We start from the raw sequence: 21876 nt of genomic DNA, 5'->3' as shown, positions 1-21876 counted from the left end.
GTTAACGCTTGTCCAGTTAATAAATACTTTGTCGCACAAGAGCACAATAGAAGGTAGACACTGGGTCAGTAGGCGTCGTTAACTGGAGCAATATATGCACCGTTAAGTGACAAAAGAGACCGTTAACTAAACGCCTGTCATCATTGTCACTGTTGTCGTTTCGAAGTGAGAAGTGGGATAGAATTGCATGCATTGTATTACATGTATTCAATAAAGGATTGGCGTGAACAAAATAATAGACAAACGTGTTTACTTTCATAGGACGAGAGATTAAGTTCTACGAGTACTTCAGAAAAAAATAATTATAAACTACCTTTAGAGTCAAGTTATGCTTTATTTTGTTTAGTTACGATACTGGTATAAAAAGTATTAATTGTAATTAAATCTGGCATAACTGCTCGTATTATTTACTAGCTACGAGTTATAAGCTTTTCCTAAAAAATACTAAAGTTGTGGGTGAATTGAAAAAAAAAATTACGTACCTAATTAAGCGTAGTTAAGAAGCCGTGATTAGTCTTAAGTTAATTGATTTAATTGTGTTACGAAAATTAACTATGTAAATTGTGTTGTATTGTATTTGTCGTACTTAATTCATACACATAATTATAAGTCTATCTATAGCATACGCTAACACGTTTTCATTTAAATAGAAGCGGCTTAGTTGTCATAACACAATAGAATCAATTAACTTCAGACTAATTACAGGTCCTTATATACTCTGACAAAAAAGAGTAAATATTAAAAAGTGGCAATACTGTAGTGTCGTCCCTTTAAAATCAACCTATGGTATAAGAAAACGGGAAAACACTACAATATTGACACTTTTTAATTTCTACTCTATTTTGTCAGACTATAAGTTTGAAAAAAAAAAATTGCAATTCACCCAATTAATTTTTGACAAGTTTTTGGTAAAAATATGTGAATTTCCCAAATCCCAAATATCAAAGGAGTTTTATTTTTCCCTTTTCCATGCTCGGTTCGCGTAGTTATGTTAATTTGATTCGACTAATGTGCGAATGAAGCACGTGGGCAAGGTAAACAGCTGGAATAATTACTTACTGATTTCTCTGCTTACAGTTGTTATTATTAACGATTGCTAATACCTACAGCTAAAAATAATATGACATAATTGGTAGAAAATGCTATGAAGGGACCTTACAACATTTTTATGTTTTAGGAATAAACAAGAAAAAATCTAAAAAAATATTTCTTCAGCGTCTTTCACCGTCATCAAGAGCTTTTGTATTTAAGACTGGTTGCAAGATTCTACTTCAAAGGACAACGAGACAAAAAAAACGTAGTTATTGTAATAATTGATGTTACAGCATGTTAGGAATGTATATACATACACATTCCAAGACTTGTTTTTAATTTAATTCTAGTCATGTGGATTGTGAGCAAGCGAATGTTTAGCAACACATAGCATCCCTTTATACGTAACTAAAATTGTATTCAACAATTTACTAGTACCTACCTACCTATCTATCCAATATTGTCATTCCAATTTTCCTGGCATTTATTAACTATGTAACCTTATAAATGAGGCTGTGAAATTAAATCAAATTATTTTCCATAATATTCTCGTATGTACCTATGACAAAATATGCCCGTCTAACTTTATACATAGATAGGTATTTATTAGGTTTAAGAGATTAGTTTCCATGATATTGACATTTACCGGGCAGCGAGTTTTATACAATGCTGTTATCTTTATGTCGTGTTTGACAGATAATTTTCATATTTTAGTTTTTGAACTTATTATATTGTAAAGCAATTATAAAAATCATTATACGATTCATTATTATGTTTGAAATAATGAATTAATTCTGTCTGTGTAAATATATATAAAATCAAATAGATTAAAAACCTACCAAACACAAACTACATATATAGTTCAGAAATGTTTGTAGGATTTATTGTGAGTACAAACATTTGGTTACAGGTGCAAGATGCGTGCGATCCTAGCGTCGTTGGCCTTCCTGGCGGCCGCCATGACTGCGGTAGAATGTGAGTACTAACATAATTACATTCTTTCTTTTTACTTAGTACTTATGAAGATAAATAAATACACAAACCCACTTTTTCTGATTTGGTAATATTTTGATATCTTTGCGCTCAGTCAGATAGAAACGGTACATACTTTAGTACCAACATTATCGTTTGAGGTTGAGCCCAACGGTACTTTGTACTTGAACGGGTAAAAAACTTCTTAGTTTGGGAAAAGGTTACGCGTCTTTCCTGTGGACATCATAAAATAAGCGGACTTAAAAGCCTAATTTTCCTTATCCTTATAGCTAGGCATGTCAAACCTTCTACTTTCTACAAGTTTTATAATGAGAGTCTTAGAATGTATCCAAATCGTTAATGTCCACAGAGAATATAAGTAGCGTTTTCCCGAACGTTTTTGACCTAAATAAGTCAGCTTAACGGAATAAAGCTGTGGTGATAACTCCGGGACAGTAATGCGCTCCCGACCCCGCAGGGAAGACAGTTTACTTATTGAACCGTCGGTTTATCTTCGCCTCCCATAAAAAGGGTCATTGAATGCATTAAAATAATGTACGGCCCAGATTTGGTAAGGCATGGGATTCGAAAAAGCAGTAGGTATAACTCATTTTCATCACATTAAGGTACTTACTAACAAAGTGCGTTTTTATAAGTACCTACCTGTAACACGGGCAATATTAGAATTGAGATAGATAGATAGATAGATAAATAATTTATTTGGCATTGTGTATAACAATGGCACACAATGGCCGCTCGCTCGCATTAAAGAAACAATGGCTTTTGTTTAACAGATTAGGGTCTTAGACGTAAAAATCATTTGAGAAGATGCAGACTATAACCATTTTTAGGGTTCCGTACCTAAAGGGTAAAAACGGGACCCTATTACTAAGACTCCGCTGTCCGTTTGTCCGTCTGTCACCAGGCTGTATCTCATGAACCGTGATAGCTAGACAGTTGAAATTTTCACAGATGATGTATTTCTGTTGCCGCTATAACAACAAATACTAAAAACAGAATATTATAAATATTTAAATGGGGCTCTCATACAACAAACGTGATTTTTTGCTGTTTTTTTCCTTAATGGTACGGAACCCTTCGTGCGCGAGTCCGACTCGCACTTGGCCGGTTTTTTTGTTGTTTTATGTTTATAATCGTTGTTTTATGGTATAATAGCGGATGGCAGAGCGCGCATCGTATGCTACTTCAGCAACTGGGCGGTGTACCGGCCCGGCGTCGGCCGCTACGGCATCGAGGACATCCCCGTCGACCTGTGCACGCACATTATCTACTCCTTCATCGGCGTCAAGGAGAAAACACACGAGGTTCTCGTTATTGATCCTGAGGTAAGATTAAAACTGCTACCTAACTAAGATAAACTCTAAAATATCACGAGAATAACGTTGTTCGTAACGAAAAATGGCACCGTCGAGAAGGCTACCATTCATTAGTCAAAGAAAAACATGTAGGGTAGATGTCCCGGTTTTGGCCACCTTAGCACCCTTTTTGGCCAGTTGAAATTTTATTAAATAGATTAGATTAGATATTTATTCTCATAATATGAAATTACATTATAAATTATGCTAGACTAATCTACATGAATTTATATTATGATCGTCATGACTAGGTATTTACATAATATTATTTAATAAATTAATAGATACAAATCAAAAAAATGTCTTACAAATTTTAAATTCAATTAAAAATTAAATTTTATGCATTCATGTCAAAAACAAAATACGGAATTATTAACTAATTATGAGTATCTCCTATTGATCGTCATGTTCTAAATAATAACTAGTTATATACACATTTCGTTAAGAATCAATAAATAGATAGAAAACTATAATATTAAAATAATCTTTTTTTTTAGTTTTTAAAGCGTTTTATGGTAACGAATTGAGTTTGTAATAGTAGGTATATAACGAATAAATTTATTATATATGTTATATATTTAGAATAAATTTAACAGTAATTTATTTACACAACTTTGGGAACAAATCAAATTATTTTATTTAATATTTTCTTTAATATATGACATCTATTTGAGTTTAAAGTCATTTATTTACATAAAATATATATACAGTGGTACTGCTAAATTAATAACTAGCTTTAGATAATAAATGGCTAAAACCGGGCCAGTGGCCACAACCGCCATCTGCCCTACTGCGATTGCAGAGCGTTTTTTCCTACCCGGCATTAGGTTTATCGGTATCGGAGCTCCTGGTCCATTCGGCTACACTATTCTAAACGGTACCCTGTAAAAATATTACCCTGATAGACTGGTAGACCACTGGTTGGTGACAATATCAACGTATCAACGCAAACATCACATTTCCGCATATGAGAGGATTGGCTTCTTTAACACTCCCTCTTAATTGCTGTTCTACATAGAGCAATTATCAATTGTTAAAATGTGTATAAGTACTACTGCATCTATCATTGACAAGGTTGATAATAAATGTACATTTCCAGCTTGACGTGGACAAGAGCGGGTTCCGCAATTTCACATCGCTGCGCGCGTCCCACCCCAACGTGAAGTTCATGGTGGCCGTGGGCGGCTGGGCCGAGGGCGGTTCCAAGTACTCGCACATGGTCGCGCAGACCAGCTCGAGGCTAACCTTTGTAAGGAGTGTGGTTGGTAAGTTCGTGCCAATATTTGTTTAGCTTACAGATCACATGCTAGATAGCGATTAAAAATCCTAAATCGCACTACTATTTCCCTAGGATTTTTGACCTCCCCGATTCATACGGCTATTACACCAACATATATTATAGCAACACACCACGCTGCGTTCACAAACAATTCTCTACAACCTACAAGTATAGAAGTTTACGAAGCACCTACGAGTATGTGGTAATTCGTAATGGATTTATTTAACTAGCTAGGATGTAATTTTTATCTCTCACTGAATCAAATTAAACAAATTTCATGTCGTTTCCTCTTATAAGCAATACATAAACCCCTCTATATAGCACTGTACAAAGTGAATATTATGAAGCTTACAGCACATTTCTAAAACTAAAACTAAATAAGTAGACTACTTACTTATTTAGTTTCAGTTTTAGAAACTACTTAAAGTAGTATAACTACGGCACATAAAGGATGTAATCTTTGTGTTTAATTTAACGAGTTCCTTAATGAGTTAGGTACATAATTGTTTGATTCAGTCATGTATAAAATAGTACGTCATATTACAGACTTACGTGACACAAAGGTTTTAGGCCTTCATAACAGAATAGGTATATATATATTTGAGGTTACCATTTTATAACAATTTGATGAATTATTGCGGCCAGTGGCTTAATTGCTCGAGGATTAAATCGGGTTAATAGGGTATTGTATTAAACCTTTAAGACAACCAAACGATTACGCGAGTAGGTATGGTAATCACGTTGTTGTTTATTGAGTTTGTTACATGGAGAGATTCCTTTCATTAATATTCTGGTACACGAGATTTTTGATCAACGTCAAAATTATAAACCATTACAACATTTTAGTGTAAATAACGACATAATATAAAAACACTTATTTCTAAGTGATAGGATAAATAATTGCTCATATAGGACTACTTTTTGCTGAACAATGCTTCATTGTTGTGGGTGCTAAGGTGCTATCATAAATTACGTTAGAATTACTTACATAAACTATTATTCCTCACGGAAATATTTATGTTACGCTAAGCGCTTACAAAGAAATACATTTTCCCGGATGCCGGCAGATGCGACAATATGCGAAAGCAAAATGTAGTTTTATGTCCCAGTGCTGTGTTACATCGTCAGTCTATTCCAGTAATATTGTTATCGAATTCGAATGTGAGGAAACATACATTGCTATCTGCTAAAACTGTACACAGACACTTCAAAACACAACATTTTGTAAATATCAAGACGCGTGCCATCGTGCATAGCGTTTGTAAACAAGTGTTTGTTCTCTAGGTTGTTTATTTTGTGTTTTGTTTTATTAAATGAATTATTTACGAGAATATGCGAACTCTTCCACTTTTACATAAACTCATTTTAATACAAGGCAGTGGTATTCGAACCGCGAGCGTGATTAAAATATATAAAACCTACGTAAACATTCTCATCATGGCTGTGTCACGACAGCGGGAATTTTTATATTGTTCTACGTTTTAGCCCGTTTTGCTTTGATTCGAGTCGAATAAATGTCATACTTATTCCAGAGATATATCATGCTCCGTGCAAGCCGTGGTCTACACGCTGACGATCACCTTTATAGGATTTACGTGAGCTTAAGATAGTGTATTTATCTGATGTCATATTAAGTTCTTTCATCTTTGTTGTCTTTTATGCGGATCAAAAAGAAAAAGCATCGATGTGAGAACAAGGAAATTGTTTAATTTACACGAAGACTAAAATTATATTCCGTTCAGTGGAAAATGTATTTTTTCTACAGAGCAGAATAAGATATACTTACCTATGTATATATTTTAATTTCTTCTCCGATTCTGTATTAAATAGATTAATAAAAACTAGCACAGGATAGGATGATTAGGTATAATAACTAAATATACCTACCTATGTATTAAGATAAGCTAATAAAATGTTCTAGAACACGGAGCTAGGTACTTCTCGTTCTGTTAAACATCTTCACAGCTATCTTTAAAAATGTAGAGTCACGGTCCTCACGTTGTTTTAGACTTCCTCAACAAATACGAGTTCGACGGCCTGGATTTGGACTGGGAGTACCCCGGCGCGGCGGACCGCGGCGGCTCGTTCTCGGACAAGGACCGCTTCCTGTACCTGGTGCAGGAGCTACGGCGCGCCTTCCTCCGCGCTGGCAAGGGCTGGGAGCTCACCGCCGCCGTGCCGCTCGCCAACTTCAGGCTCATGGAGGGCTACCACGTCCCCGATCTGTGCCAGTGAGCTCGACTACATTTTTTCATTGTCAATCATATATCCTTGACTGATCGAATCGATCAACTGATCGAATCAGAAACACGGAACTACGCTCCAGAACTAGAGTTGCAGATGTAGGCGTCAAGACCGCTAAGCTTAAGTGGGACTGGGCGGGACATATCTGTCACATGCACCCGGAAAGGTGGGCCAAAACGGTTACTGAGTGGGACCCACGGAGCACCATAAACGTTGCAGGCCGGGGTTCAGGCAGACCAAAAAGGAGATGGCGGGACGACTTGGACGCATTCTACCCCAAATGGTGGAAAAATGCCGACGACAGGGTCGAGTTAAGAAAACGAGGCCTTTTGCCCAGCAGTGGGACACCAAAGTAGGCTAACAAAAAAAAAATCTTACATCCTTACATGTAGGCCGTTAAGGTTTGCTCAAAAATACTACACAAGTATTTAAATCATCCAATTTTGTCATTAGGTACTTAAAGTGGCATTTAAAAATCTGATTTCGTTTTTATCTCGACAAGACACGAACTCCTACAAAACGTAATAATTATTTATCGCAGGGAGCTGGATGCGATCCACGTGATGTCGTACGACCTCCGCGGCAACTGGGCCGGCTTCGCCGATGTGCACTCCCCCTTGTACAAGCGTCCGCACGACCAATGGGCGTATGAAAAACTCAATGTGGTAATTGTAGTAAAAGCTTGCAATTTGAAACCTCTTTTTAGAATTAAAACAACGATCATATATATATTATGCAGGTTGAGTTATGTAGCTATCCGAGTCTTATAAATCACATCTTTCTGTTCTGATAAATGTAGGAGCGCAACTTTGCTGGCATAAAAAAGTAGGCGTCATAATACATTAGCTAAATCTAAGAAGTTGTGACGCCACGCCGAACATTTCAATCACAAAAAGGGTTGGGTAGAAAAAAAGAGAACAAAAATTTCCTTGCTAAATATATGTAATAATTTTGGTTGAGGCGTAATTAATAAAAACAATCCTAAACATGCAAAAATATGTTTAAGTACCTAAGTACTAAACAAGTAAGTTTTTGTTTTTTCACATCACCGATTCGAAAAAGGGCTTTTTCTTCCCTGCTAGGAGGGATCAAAGTGGCACTTTTCTTCCCTGCTAGGAGGGCTCAAATGGCACTTTTCTTCCCTGCTAGGAGGGATCAAAGTAACACTTTTCTGTTCTAGGACACTATGTTAACATTTTTTTGCGCATTATTTTTTTAGCTTAAATAATACTGTTAAATATTATAATTACCTCACAGGTGATGTGAAAAGCAATATGTGTCACACGGTAGCAAAATTATTTTCACATCACCTATTCAAAAAGGGAACTTTTCTTCCCTGCTAGGAGGGATCAAAGTGGCACTTTTCTGTTCAAGGACATTTTGTTGCCAGTATGAAATATTGACACAAAGACATATGAAATTAGTATGCATATAATCGATTACAATTTCTTTATAATCGATTACGTGCATACAATTTTCTAACTTAAATAATATTTTGTTATAATTGTAAACAATAAATGTAATTAGCATATTTTAAATTAATTAACCTTTTGAACGCCAAGCATTGACGTAACTAGACGTGACACCGCAATGAAGCAAAATAAAACCTTAGAGAACAATAATGATTACAAAACAGGATATCGATATTTTCACTGATTTCGTTTTTGACATACTTAGATTAGAAGAACCACTACACAGGTGTTTTACAATATAATATTAGATAATTCTGGCTTTTAGCTCTACTAAAAACCTTTAAATAACGTCATGAAATAAAACTATGAAAACGGATTATATCGCGTATATTGAATTTATAATACATCCCGACGTTTCGAACTCTTTACAGCGTTCGTGGTCAACGGGTGACTGGTCTTTATAATCCGTTTTCATAGTTTTATTTCATGAGTAACTATCGCGGTAACCGAAGACTTTAAATAACGTATTTAAATATCAAAATGTACTTGTAACTTCCACTCAAATCTCTCAATAATGCCACATCACTACTTGGTGGTGACGTCAGGCATCGGACGTGAAGTGCCGTCATGGGCGCACGGAACACTGATAAGCGCGCGTTACTCAGAGATGTGCAAACCCGTTGTCGATTATTATTACCTACTAATTAGCAAACTGCAGTATCGTTACAATAAAATAAATGCATAAGGGGTTACATTATCACAAAAGGTCAGTACCGTCTTTCAAACCAAGTTGTTTAAATTAAGCACGAAAACAAGTACCGTAACAGCACAAATAGCAGTTATTTTAGCAAAAACAACTCCTATTACAAAATGTATGGGATTAAGCCATATCTATTATTGATGGCGCTAGCGTGTTTGTCGGAACTGCGCGAAACGATTTCTATTAGGAGATTGTTACTTTCATATAATAATATTATTCCTCCATGACTCGGTCACATCACTAGGCGACGTCAAGTGCCGTTTTTGGCGTGGCTAGCTATGCTATTTACTGGGTAAGTCGTATTATAACATAATGTTGTTTTTTTTTAACCTTCTATTCATAGTTGAATTGTAATAAAGTTATACAATAAAGTAGAAGGGCAAAATAAAATAATGCAAATACAAACAAAGAAATATAGTTATTTATTAAAGAGTCTGATAAATTAAGTTTGGACGGCAAATGACGTCGGCGGCGTGAGTGGCACAAAATGTCGACGACGTGATTTACCGTCTTTGGCGGTCAAAAGGTTAATAGCATATTTAAATTAAGTAAATTAATTAATTAGCGTAATATTTACAAAGAAACGTAAAAAACATTCGTTTAATAATTTAATTTTTATTTTGACATTTTAGGTCTCCTTAAACGCAGCCATACTTGTCTATGCAATTTAAAAAGTTTATAATTAAAAAGTTTTGTACAAATATTTCACAAAGCATAATTATGCGGTTCTGTATTGTGTATAAATTTGTAAATACTTAGTTTAAATCAATAACTTTATAATAATAAATATAAGTGATATCAGTCTTCATAGTGTTCTTCCGAAGATTTGGTTCAAAGGGGTAAGAGCTAATTGGTTACCAGAAAAATCTACAAAAATAATGTACTTGATTTTCATTGTATCATTTTAGGTGTTTGCTGCTGTCTTTGAAAAGATATAAGGTATATAATTATGAGCTGTAGGTACTTTTAATTTGTCAGTACAGTCCAGGCGCGGATCCAGGATTTCATTCAGGGGGGGGGGGGGGGTAACTTCTTGCCAAATTACAAAAATGGTAGAAATAAATCGTAGGTATAAGGATTGGGGTTTGTAAAAATAAATAAACTAACAACAAAATAAAAGTTAATTTATCAAGACGAGACGATTCTTATGAGTGTATAAAATCAAAAGCGTTGTGTTATTGTATATGTATACTCATACTCGTATATCCGTCGAAACGTTTACGTAATTTCTCTTCGCGCGGCTTTCGGGCACTGTTTTGTCAAAATCCGAGCGGAGCCGCGGGATCATGGAAACTATTTGTTGTACTCATATTTAAGTACGTAGGGTGGGCATTTTTTTCCAATTGAAAATGAAAAAAATAAAAAAGTAAATTTAAACATACAGTAAATCACGACCCTGTGTCCTGAGCTAGGAAACCCTGTATTACAGGACCCAGTTTCGTTATACTTTAGTCAATTGTTGAAAAATTGCACCGAGTCTTGTGTCAGGGGTTCAGGGGGGGGGGGGGGGGGGGGGCAATTGCCCCTAGTGCCCCCCCCCCCGCCCCTGTATCCGCGCCTGGTACAGTCACGTCTGAAAATATCGATACGGACAAAGTGCCAGAAGTATGTACCTATACTAAGGTCGTGTATACATATTTTTGGCACTTTGTCCGTATCGATCTTTGCTTAAAATAATAATGTTTTGTTAATGTTATGTATGTAATTTCCTCATAGGTGATGTGAAAAGCAGTATGTGTCACATGGTAGCAAAATTATTTTCACCTTGGGCGTTAACACTTGAATCCCTCACTACGCTCAGGATTCTATGTTAGAATCCCTCGCTACGCTCAGGATTCTATTATAGAATCCTTCGCTTCGTTTAGGATTCAATTGTACGCCCTCGCCGTAAATATGTCATTTTGCTCCCTTGTGACACAATCTACTATTCCATCTTGGGCGTAACACACTTGAATCCCTCACTACGCTCAGGATTCTACTTTAGAATCCCTCGCTACTCTTGGGATTCTATTATAGAATCCTTCGCTTCGTTTAGGATTCAATTGTACGCCCTCGCCGTAAATATGTCATTTTGCTCCCTCGTGACACAATCTACTATTGTTTTGTTAATACAAGTGGATTAGTGGAGTGCCGTGTTCGTGATTTGTATGGGAAATAGGTACTCAGATTGGGAAATCTTATGGCAATAGCACATCGTAAATACAATTAGTTAACATGTAGAGCAGTTTAACGCACGCACAGCAGTCTTGGGCAGATGATCTGGATAACATAATTAAGGTATTCAAATGATGATAAGTAGATGTGTATAATTTCAGAATGATGGGCTGAACCTCTGGGAAGAAAAAGGCTGCCCCTCCAATAAACTGGTTGTCGGCATTCCGTTTTACGGACGCTCGTTCACCCTGTCCGCCGGAAACAACAACTACAACCTTGGCACTTACATCAACAAGGAGGCCGGCGGCGGAGACCCTGCACCCTACACCAATGCCACTGGATTCTGGGCCTATTATGAGGTAATTAAACATTAACACACGTATTTACCAAGACTAGATGGATCGACTATCTGGTTAAAGTCGCAGGAAACCGTTGGTTAAGGGCAGCGAATGACTGTTCGTTGTGGAGATCCTTGGGGGAGGCCTTTGTCCAGCAGTGGACGTCTTTCGGCTGAGATGATGATGATGATGAAACAAAAGCTGCCTGGAAGAGCTCTGGAGCTCTGGGAGAGTCTTTTTAGCGATGAGAGGGCCTTAATATCGCCTCTACCATAGCTTAATTAGTTATTGGTGTGCAATATAAAATATTTGTATAATGTATTGTAATAAAAGTTATCCTTAACACTTGCTGTAGCTAAAATCATTAAGTACTAACTTAAATTAATACTATGTATCATATTCTTGTAGATTTGCACAGAAGTAGACGCCAAAGATTCAGGCTGGACTAAAAAGTGGGATGAAGCAGGCAAATGCCCCTACGCTTACAAAGGCACCCAATGGGTGGGATACGAAGACCCTCGCAGTGTGGAGATCAAGATGAACTGGATCAAAGAGAAAGGTTACCTCGGCGCCATGACTTGGGCTATTGACATGGATGATTTCCAGGGGCTTTGTGGTGATGAAAATCCTTTGATAAAGCTTTTGCATAAACACATGAGCTCTTACATTGTGCCGCCTCCTCGTACCGGACATACTACACCTACTGTGAGTATCCGATTGTAGTTTATAGTGGTATATACGCATTAAAACGGCCATTCTAAATTTCGTTAGCTCTATTTTTAGCGAAAACGGGACAAGTATTGCGTAGGAAAGGACGAAAAACTGTAATCGTGTATTTATATTAATGAAATATTTAAAAATACGTAATTTTTATTTGCAAATATCTTGGCCGCGCTGCAGAGTAAGTCTTAATATTAAAAACATTACCTTTTATCAAGTTTGTTTGACAGTGAGAGGCGAAAGTTTTGATAAGCGGCATCAGAATAATACAAACAACTTTTCGCAGCCGGAATGGGCCCGCCCTCCATCAACCGCTGCTAACCCGTCAGAAGGCGCTCCCGTCGTCACAACAACAACAACCCCTAGACCCGCGCCGGCCAAGCCCGCGACCACTGTCCGGCCTATTTCGAGACCAGTCACTACTGCTGCTCCCACCACTACCACGTCAGCACCTGTTAAGGAACCTGAGGCACCAGCAAGTATTGCGCCGGGGAAACCAGATATTGAAGAACCACCAACGGTATTTAAAATATACTATTTAACTTCAGTTTTTCGTTTCTTTGAGTTCAACACATTTATTTGATGACGATTTGATACTCATAGGTATACCTAATACCTACATTTAGCATACAATAATACAGTTATCATTTCTTATATATTTAACTGGTGGATAAAACTTTATGGAAACATTTAAATATTGCAGGATAACGAAGTTGACAACCATAACGTATGCGACAATGAAGAGGACTATATTCCCGACAAAAAGAAGTGTGATAAGGTACGCAAAGACAGGTAACCTTCTTCTTCCAACAAACAAAGCAACGCAACCTCATTGAGGTTAGGCTTGTTAGAATCGCCTCAACGAGAAGTAGATCACTATTTTAAGAAAAGTACAGTTGGCGTTAAAAACTTGTAATTATCTATACTTGTAATGCATAAATAATATCCCCCGGCGCAAATCAGGCGAAATTAAATGTTACGTCGCAGCTTTTCTTACTTTATCTGTGTTTCCTGCACATTTCACATTTTAATTAATGATTGTAAAAGTTTAATATTTACTCGAATGAAACAGTCAAGATTAATGTGGATTTTTATTGAATCCTCTGCCTCGATTTAACCCTAAATAACATAACGTATACTATATATTTCAGTACTGGCGTTGTGTCAACGGAGAAGGGGTGCAGTTTACATGCCAGCCGGGCACCGTGTTCAATGTCAAACTGAACGTGTGTGACTGGCCAGATAGCGCCAACAGAAACGACTGTCAGGCGTGAATAAAACTACGTGTGTAACACAGATTCCATCAAACTGGAAATAGGGCTTAATCTGAAAATATCCCTCAGTTGCATGGGGTTAATCTAAGAATTGTTTGTAGGAATTGAAATCAAGTGGCATTTCTATTACTTAGATTAATAATTAGTAGGTACACTTTAAAGTGTTCGGATGACTTGAACAAGTTAAGCTTAATTACCAGAAAAACTTTAAAATATATAACATGTTTCAAGTATGTTATAAAATCAGAAGTTAAAAAGGTATTAATGTACCGATTTTTATATGCATGCGATCTACAAACGGATACTGCCAATTATTTAATGATACAGATTATCACGACTGAAACCTCTAAGTCCCATTCAGTATTTATGTTTCGTGAAAGTGGTGTTTAATCATGGCTAATTTAAACAATGTTGTCGTCAATTTATCTGATTAGCGTAATTTATTTTGAGGATAGGCCCATTGTTTCTCCTTTGTTATTTTTGTGCGACTGAATTCTGGCACGAAAGCACTCTTGAAATATGCAAGTTGTTATATAGATGTTAGTTTAAGTTAGGTCGTCGTAAAGGTCTCGTATAATATTGTCGTATTTTGTTTTTTTTTTCTGGAACTTAATACGCTAATGTTATTATTCGTAGGTACAATTTAGAAAGATACTTGATTGTGTTAAATAATACTCTAATATTTATAGTGATCGACATTAGTCTTCTCGATGTGTTCAAAAGAGGTAGATAGAGTTAAGTTATACAATATTTATTAATCGAAACTTACCATAAAATAAACATAACCAAATTGTATTTGTGATTTTTTTATTCATACCTTTCCTGGTTTAGTAGATAACCATTTAAAACTGATATTTTTACTAGTTTTAGAAGTTAATAGAATAGTACAAAATTGAGCGTCAAGTATTAGCAACAGAGGTCCTACCACAAAATTCGAAAATTAAAGTTTCGTTATCAGCCTCTCTCCTCTCTACCACTCTTGTACATTCGAGCGATAAAGAGCTCTATAACGAAATTTTGATTTTCATTTTTGGCGGTAGGCCCTCAGATATTTCCAACGCGTTTGTATGGTCTTCTTTATTAAGGAATGAAGAATATCCCACTAGTAAATGGGAAAATGGGCTACATATTACTTAGCTAAAGGAACGGAACGCCTGTTAGTTTGCTCGCTAGATGTCGTTAAAAATAATTTAATATGTTGCCTGTAACTTAAACACAGGCTTCTAATTTGTGAGAAACGTGAGGCAGTAGGTAGTAAAAGTACCTTTTGCCTTACATTTCTTGTGTAACTTACGTATGAATGACAATAAAATCGGTGTTGTTAGACCACCGGGCTTGAAGCTTGAAGATCGAGGACAGACTCTCACAAATTTCCAAATTCATATATTATTATTAGAGATGGCCAACCCATTTTTCTAGGAAATACGTATAACGTGCTCCGACCAAAGGATATTTATAAATAGCGTCTAAGTACCAAAATGTAAGTCTTCCATATTAGCTTATCATAATTAGCTAAGGCCTACGAGTAGGTACCTACACCGTTTAATTTAAAGCCGCATCTGCATTAAGCCTTTTAAATAAGTTTCATCCCACTTTTTATGATATAGCAGGCAAACGAGCAGATGGATCGACTGATGCACTGATTGTAAGCGATTACCGCCGTCCATGGACACCCGCAATGCCAGAGGGGTTGTTAGTGCGTTTCCGGCCTTTAAGCTCTAAGCTCTTTTCTTGAAGGTTTGAAGGTCGTATTGGTCCGGAAATACAGCAGGCGACAGTTCATTCCACAGCTTAGCTGCGCGATGCAGGAAGTTTCTGTCCACCCACTTGCTCATAAACCGTGTATCTGGAGTTGTAGGTAGCTCTTTTTACTCCCTAGGGAAGTTATTGATTTCGTTTGAAAATTATGTCACTTTTTTATTGATTCACTGTTGTTATACGCACTGACAATGAAAGGTTTAAAAAATTTACTAGGTACTTAAAACCAAGCTAAGTTCTTATAAATAAGTTTTCCGTTAAAATACTTAGGCTTACTCATTAAAATTTAATTTCTTTTGTTTATGGTTTATAAAGTTATATTTGAGTCATTTAATAATAGCTTAATTTTTAACACAATTTGTACTTTTACGACATTTAACATTTATTTCGCTTTTTGAATATTTTTTGCCTGTTTTTGAAGTTCATTAAATTAAATTGTTTAAGCGAAATGTTCTCTGGCAAGAGCGGGGACTCCTGTCATAGGTATAATATACTTACTAAAAGACTTCATTAATTAAATAAATAATTTTTCATTTTCATTTTATATTAAATAAAATCTATTGCATTAAATATATTATAGAGGACGTAAAAAGAACACTGAAAAGTTGCGTTGTTCTCTAATTAACTGAATGAGGAATGATGTAGTCTGGTCCAGACACGCCTCGACTGCTCGTTATAATAACTAGACAGATAAACTTAAAAAGTAAAATAAAAACTCTTAATATATTCTTTGACCTTTTCCTACGTTTATTAAAAGTAGCGGATCCTCTCGGCGTGAACGAGACTCAGAAATAAAGTCTCATCAACTTAGAGCGACATGTCGTGTATTTTGTCCGCACATTGGTAAAGTAATACACGCTTCGAGTCGACTCGCGTGTACCACGTATACCCAGTGGGCCGTCTCTCGGGCACGATTGAGATGATGTTTATTTGAGATTCATACAAGTGACCTTGATATTTTGTAGATACATATCTCACAACACAACAACAGATCATACCGGGTCAAGAAGTGGAGTAACGTTTGTTACCAATATGATACCTAGGTACATTTCATGCTTAAATAATTCTTTGAAACATAATTATGTTTCAAAGAATTATTTATACATGAAATATTATATCACAGGGCAAACAAAATAGTCACAACTTTATTAGACTAGGTATGTAAATATGTACGGAACCTTATACTAAGTAATAAGTATTACTTGTATTAAAAATAATTTAGCAGTTAAATCGTATTACGTATTACGTACTTATAATAAATTTAGTAATTTGTGAGTTATGCATACAGGTCGATTATTAAGCCTTGAATGATAGGTAGGTACATACTTATATTTTCCAGCAAAGTTGCATTAAAGGTGACACGGCATTTAAAAAGTAAATTTAAGGTAATTTATGTAAACACCCTAATGGATCACGTATCGTCGTAATCGACACAGGAGATAAGTAAATAAGTTTGCGTTTGAAAGAATAATATATTGTCATTAACGATTTAATTTGTAATAGCTATCTATATATATATAAATGCGTCTGTCCTGACTGACTCATCAACGCAGAGCCGAAACTACAAAAGCTAGAAAGTTAAAATTTGCACACCAGGTTACATTTATAATGTGTACAAGATATAATCAACCCCTAAGTTCCAATTCAAACCCCTGGGTTCAAATTTTATTTTAAGCTAGCAACATGAAACTTCGCAAAAAGGTATTACCTATATTAAAAGAGAAGAAAACGGATTTTAGCGTTTTTGAAAATTCATCCCGCAGGTTGGTGAAAAAGGGGTTGAAAGTTTGTATGGAGATCAAACATTTTTCTGAGTGCGGGACTTGAATCTTTGTATAAAGGCATATTATTAGAATACAAGAAAATTTCAGCGATTTTATAAATTAGTCCCCTAATAGGGTTGAAAGTCTGTATGGGGTTCAAATTTCATTTTAAGCTAGGAACTTGAAATTTCGTAAAAGGGTATTTTAAACCCATTAGCGCCTACACACACTTTTTGGAACCCACCATTTTTTTAATGCTGCTAGGTAGAGTTATAGTAGAAAATCTAATCTAACACCTTAACCCAGATGTACCCAAGTGGGTTCAATGGGCGCTAATGGGTTAAAGAAGAAGAAAACTAATTTAAGCGTTTTTGAAAATTCATCCCTTTAGGTGGTGACAAAGGGGTTGAAAGTTTTTATGGGGATCAAACATTTTTTTTAGCACGGAACTTGAAACTTTGTATAAAGGCATGACCTTTTATTAGAATACAAGAAAAGTATATAACACTGATTTCATCGTTTTTGAAAATTCATTCCCTAAGGAGGTGAAGAAAGTGTTGAAAGTTTGCATCAGGGACGCAAAATTTTTGTAAATAGTGAATTTGAAACGTTGTAAAAAGTCACAGCAATAGAAAACAATAAAAGTGATTTCAGCGATTTTAAATTTTTTTTCTCTAAGGGAGTTAAAATGGGTTGAAAGTTTGTGTATTAATCCCTTAAGTTGGTGAAAAAAGGGTCGAATGTTTGTTTCGGGAGCGAATTTATTTTAAATACTGGACTTGAAATCTTCTAAGAGGGTTGAGAGGGTATCGAGAACAATTTTATTTCGGCTAGGGGCTTGAAACTTCGTAGGTTTTTGTGGTTGTGACAGACAAATCTCATGCGTTGTATAAATATTAGGTAACAAATGATTAACCGTCCCTACTGCTATCTTTTGCTGCACAATGTTCAATGCTCATGTAGATAGAATATATAACTACCAATATACAAATCCACGCGTCCGAAGTCGCGGGCAACAGCTAGTACATAATATTATTTGAAGACAATTTTACAGATTATGGTTCGTTGCCCTAACCTAAGCTTTGCCATTATGAATTTCATACATGACTGTCTGTATTATCTAAGAAAATAAAAGGAACATTTTGCTGAGCATTTCAACTAAAATTGATGTGTGGCAATATCCCACTCGCTCGAGGATGATTACACAAGGAAGATCTTAGCTTAACGATACTTATGTTGCTCAATCATCCTGCATATTATCCGGCTTACTCGGTACCATTAAATTACACACAAGTATAAAAGCTTTCACAAACGTTAGATTCCTCGCAGCAAAAAATTAAACAAAATAAAAGCGTAGGCGTAATTATTTTTATGCCTGCACTAAGTAAAAAAAGTAAAAAGAAATTTGGGCTCGTCCGGGATTTGAACCCGGGACCTCTCGCACCCTAAGCGAAAATCATACCCCTAGACCAACGAGCCGGTTGCAGACATGGTCGAAATAACCGACTCGGTGAATGTGCGTATCTACCTTTCTATAATTATTTACTTCACGTTGCCGTTTCCCCGTTGCCGCTCACGCGCCCCACATTTTTTATCTCTTACAAATTGACACGTTGCCTCGCCGATGCCGTCGTGGAGCGTAATCTCCATAATAAAGCAAATACCTACTTAGTACTAGTAAGTATGTAGTGGATTTTTTTTATTGAGGAGATAGATGGAAATTGGTAGTTGATACAGAAAAAAATCTTAAAATGCGTAACGAAAACAATCACTGTACTCCTTCAATGCTTCGTTCAGGGTTGCCAGGCGTACGATTATTATTGTAGTCGACGTCAAAGATATGTTTACACCTTTGCACCCTACTCCTTTATAATAAGGCGAAAATGTAAACATAATTATATTAGAATACGACTGTACATGTACGATAATTTAGGCTCTGTACGATGTACACTTGTTATGTACAATGAGCATAATGGTACGCAAAAGTACAATGTGTTTTCTTTGAATATAATATTGGATATTTAAGCTTATTTGATGATAATATTACAGTGCTTGGTCATTTTTGATCATGTTTCCTTCCTACGTCGGCAGTACTACGAGTTTACACTTGACATTTACGTTAGCAACTGCGTAACCTCGATCGCAATGATCGCAGTCCATCTCGCTCGCTCTGATGGATTGGTGCAATAGAGAGGGCTGAGAGGGAATGCGATCGAGTTCACGCAGTCGCTAATGTAGGTAAACGTCAAATGCTATTTCGTGGTAGCCGTGGCACACAACATACTTAAAACTAATCTAAAACTAATTAAATTAGGTAAAAAACAAATTCAATTGGTAAATAAATTGAATTAAATTAGAAATAATGCAAACAAAAAATAATAAAATCAATTACATTAATGATTATATGATTTTGACCCATGTTCTTTCACTGATATGTTTAAAAATGTTAAATAACAAACGAAAACGTCAACGCCATCTAGCCGAGAATAGGCCAAAGATGTAGGCGCCATCTGTCCGCAAATATTTTTTTCTTGATTTCCGAGGCACGTTTTTCTTTTTTCCTTAGACGTATTCATCTTATACGGAGTTACATAGGTCTTTACCTATAAAATATATTATCAAGGACGTTATCAGCTCCGTACTCTTTCTTATCGATGGATACGGATGGATGGATGGTACGGAGAAGGAGGAGGAGTGATTAATGAATCACAGCAGTGTCGAAGGCACTCCTCAGATTTTCTTCATTATGAAATTTTGTATTTTATCGTATTGCGTGGTTTTTTGTCAACAAGAGGCTAAAACCAGCGTGTTTATACGACCTTTTTGAAATATTTTAGGCTACATTTGCATAAGTTTCGTTTGAGCATGGAACCGGGTGTTTTCCGGCTGCTAACGATTTCTGTGGAATAATGACACAGAGCGTACTGAAATAGGTTAGGTAGATAATAATATGTATATCATATTTAATTTTATACTTATAAGGAGTGGTTCAGCAAAAAAGTAGCAGTGAATTAATCTGGTATATTTTTTTATGTTACTTATATAACACACTTACTTATAGTCATTTTGGTTGTTGGTTGTTAAGTTCACTATTTAGCAGAATGTTACTTAGGTAGGTATTTTCGTTGGTGGCGGTCAAGTTGGTCCCCGCCTGCAATACTTACCATCAACATTTATAAATTATAATTATTTAGTTAGTATTTTTATTTATTTAACTATCGATGACATACACATTTCATAGTGCATTTTTTATATTGTTTAAACGGTATTCCATAGCTTGGTTTTAGCATTTGATTAAACAATATTTCTTGTGGGGCTTGTTTTCCTCTTTTTAGTGTGCAGTCGGGTTTTTTGTTTTTTTTTTATAATAATTATTTTTTGATTTATAACTTTTTAGTTGAAAAAAATAACAAGTTATTACTTTATAATTTTCGCTTCGGACGAGGAAGTATCGAAAAAAAAAACACTTAGAGAAGTCGACCGTCAACGACGTGTGCCCGCGTTCGGGTTGTAGACTCGAGAATATCCCCCTCCGTACCGCACCGCGCGCCACAAGGCAGGCCACGCCCTTCTTTACCCGCTACCAGACCGCTACGCGAGAGGTGCGCGGGAGTTGCAGAATAAGTTATTTGCTCATTGCTTGCTGACGCGTGGGTGGCTTGCGTTTACGAAGAATTAACATGTTCCTGTAGGAATTTCGGGGTAAAATGTATCCTATGATACTCCCGTGATCAAGATGAATCTAATGATACCTCATATATCAAATTATTTCAAGGTGAATGTAAAGAAAATATTATCTCTGTATCCCGTAGGACTTTCGGGATAAAATGTATCCTATGACACTCCCGTGAACAAGACGAATCTAACGATACCTCATACATCAGCATCCGTCAAGCCGTTTAGGCTACAGGAGGCCACAAAGAAACAGACATACATACATACATACATACATACATACACTCGAAAAACATTACCCTCCTCCTTTGGCAGCCGGGTAAAAATCCACATAATGGCTGCCACTTTTTTTCCGAACCACTCCTTAAATAGTTACCCAGTAAATTTTAATAGATATAGGCGAGGATCCCGGTTTTTTCAAACCGTTATCATGCATTTGGCGAAAATGTTTCGTTTTTTGAGGGTTGATATAGGAGGTAAAAGAGCAGACGAATCCTGATGGTAAGCAATTATCGTCGCCCATGGATACCTGCAACACCAGAAATGTTATAAGTGCGTTGCCGGTCTTCAAGATACGCTCTTTTCTTAAAGTTTGAAGGTTGTATCGGAGTCTTAGGTGAATGTTCATTCTACAGTTTGGCTGTGCGAGGCAGGAAATTTCTGGAGAAATGCACAGGTTGAGGACTGACAACCATCTAAGTGATGAAGATGAAAATGATATCGAGTATCCATTGATGAAATGAAATGTTACCTTCATTTATTTCATTAAAATCCGTTATTTTTTAAGCAGTTTTTGTTAATATTTTCCGTCATCCACCCTTGTTTGACAAATGAATCTGCAAAATTAGGTTTAAGAGTCGGCAGCAAGCTCGGTTCTCCATGCAAAGGTAGTTTTTTTTTAATCCAAAAATCTCTTAAAATACTATTTACATTGAAAACAGCGAGCGAAAACCGCGTACCCGCGTACGTTTATCTGCCGCCATTGTCGCGCGTTTACACTTCGGTTTGGTAGCTATTTAAATATTAAGGAAAGAATGGCAAGTTAAATATAAGCATTTAGCTTTCCTGAGTTGTTGATAAACAATTGGGGCGCACAACATATTTTTTATAATTGTTTTG

The 21876-nt window shown here is 36.2% G+C and overlaps 1 protein-coding gene and 1 non-coding gene across 2 annotated transcripts; one reads left to right on the top strand and one right to left on the bottom strand.

The window, feature by feature from the left end:
- Window positions 1–1942: 1942 nt before the first annotated feature.
- On the top strand, window positions 1943–14352 carry LOC134756087 (endochitinase). The gene is made up of 10 exons (XM_063692898.1): window positions 1943–2007; window positions 3181–3350; window positions 4480–4645; window positions 6668–6890; window positions 7445–7568; window positions 11391–11588; window positions 11976–12272; window positions 12574–12807; window positions 12991–13065; window positions 13439–14352. Exons 1-10 carry the CDS (start codon window positions 1950–1952, stop codon window positions 13559–13561), a joined length of 1668 nt encoding a protein of 555 aa, XP_063548968.1. The 5' UTR covers window positions 1943–1949; the 3' UTR covers window positions 13562–14352.
- A 4137-nt stretch (window positions 14353–18489) lies between these two features.
- Trnap-agg (transfer RNA proline (anticodon AGG)) lies at window positions 18490–18561 on the bottom strand. The gene has a single exon. It is a non-coding gene; the product is annotated as a tRNA-Pro (tRNA).
- Between the last annotated feature and the right edge of the window lie 3315 nt (window positions 18562–21876).

The sequence above is a fragment of the Cydia strobilella genome, chromosome 1, assembly GCF_947568885.1.
Source record: "Cydia strobilella chromosome 1, ilCydStro3.1, whole genome shotgun sequence".
Lineage (NCBI taxonomy): Eukaryota > Metazoa > Arthropoda > Insecta > Lepidoptera > Tortricidae > Cydia > Cydia strobilella.
This window is presented reverse-complemented; position numbering and strand designations above follow the sequence as displayed.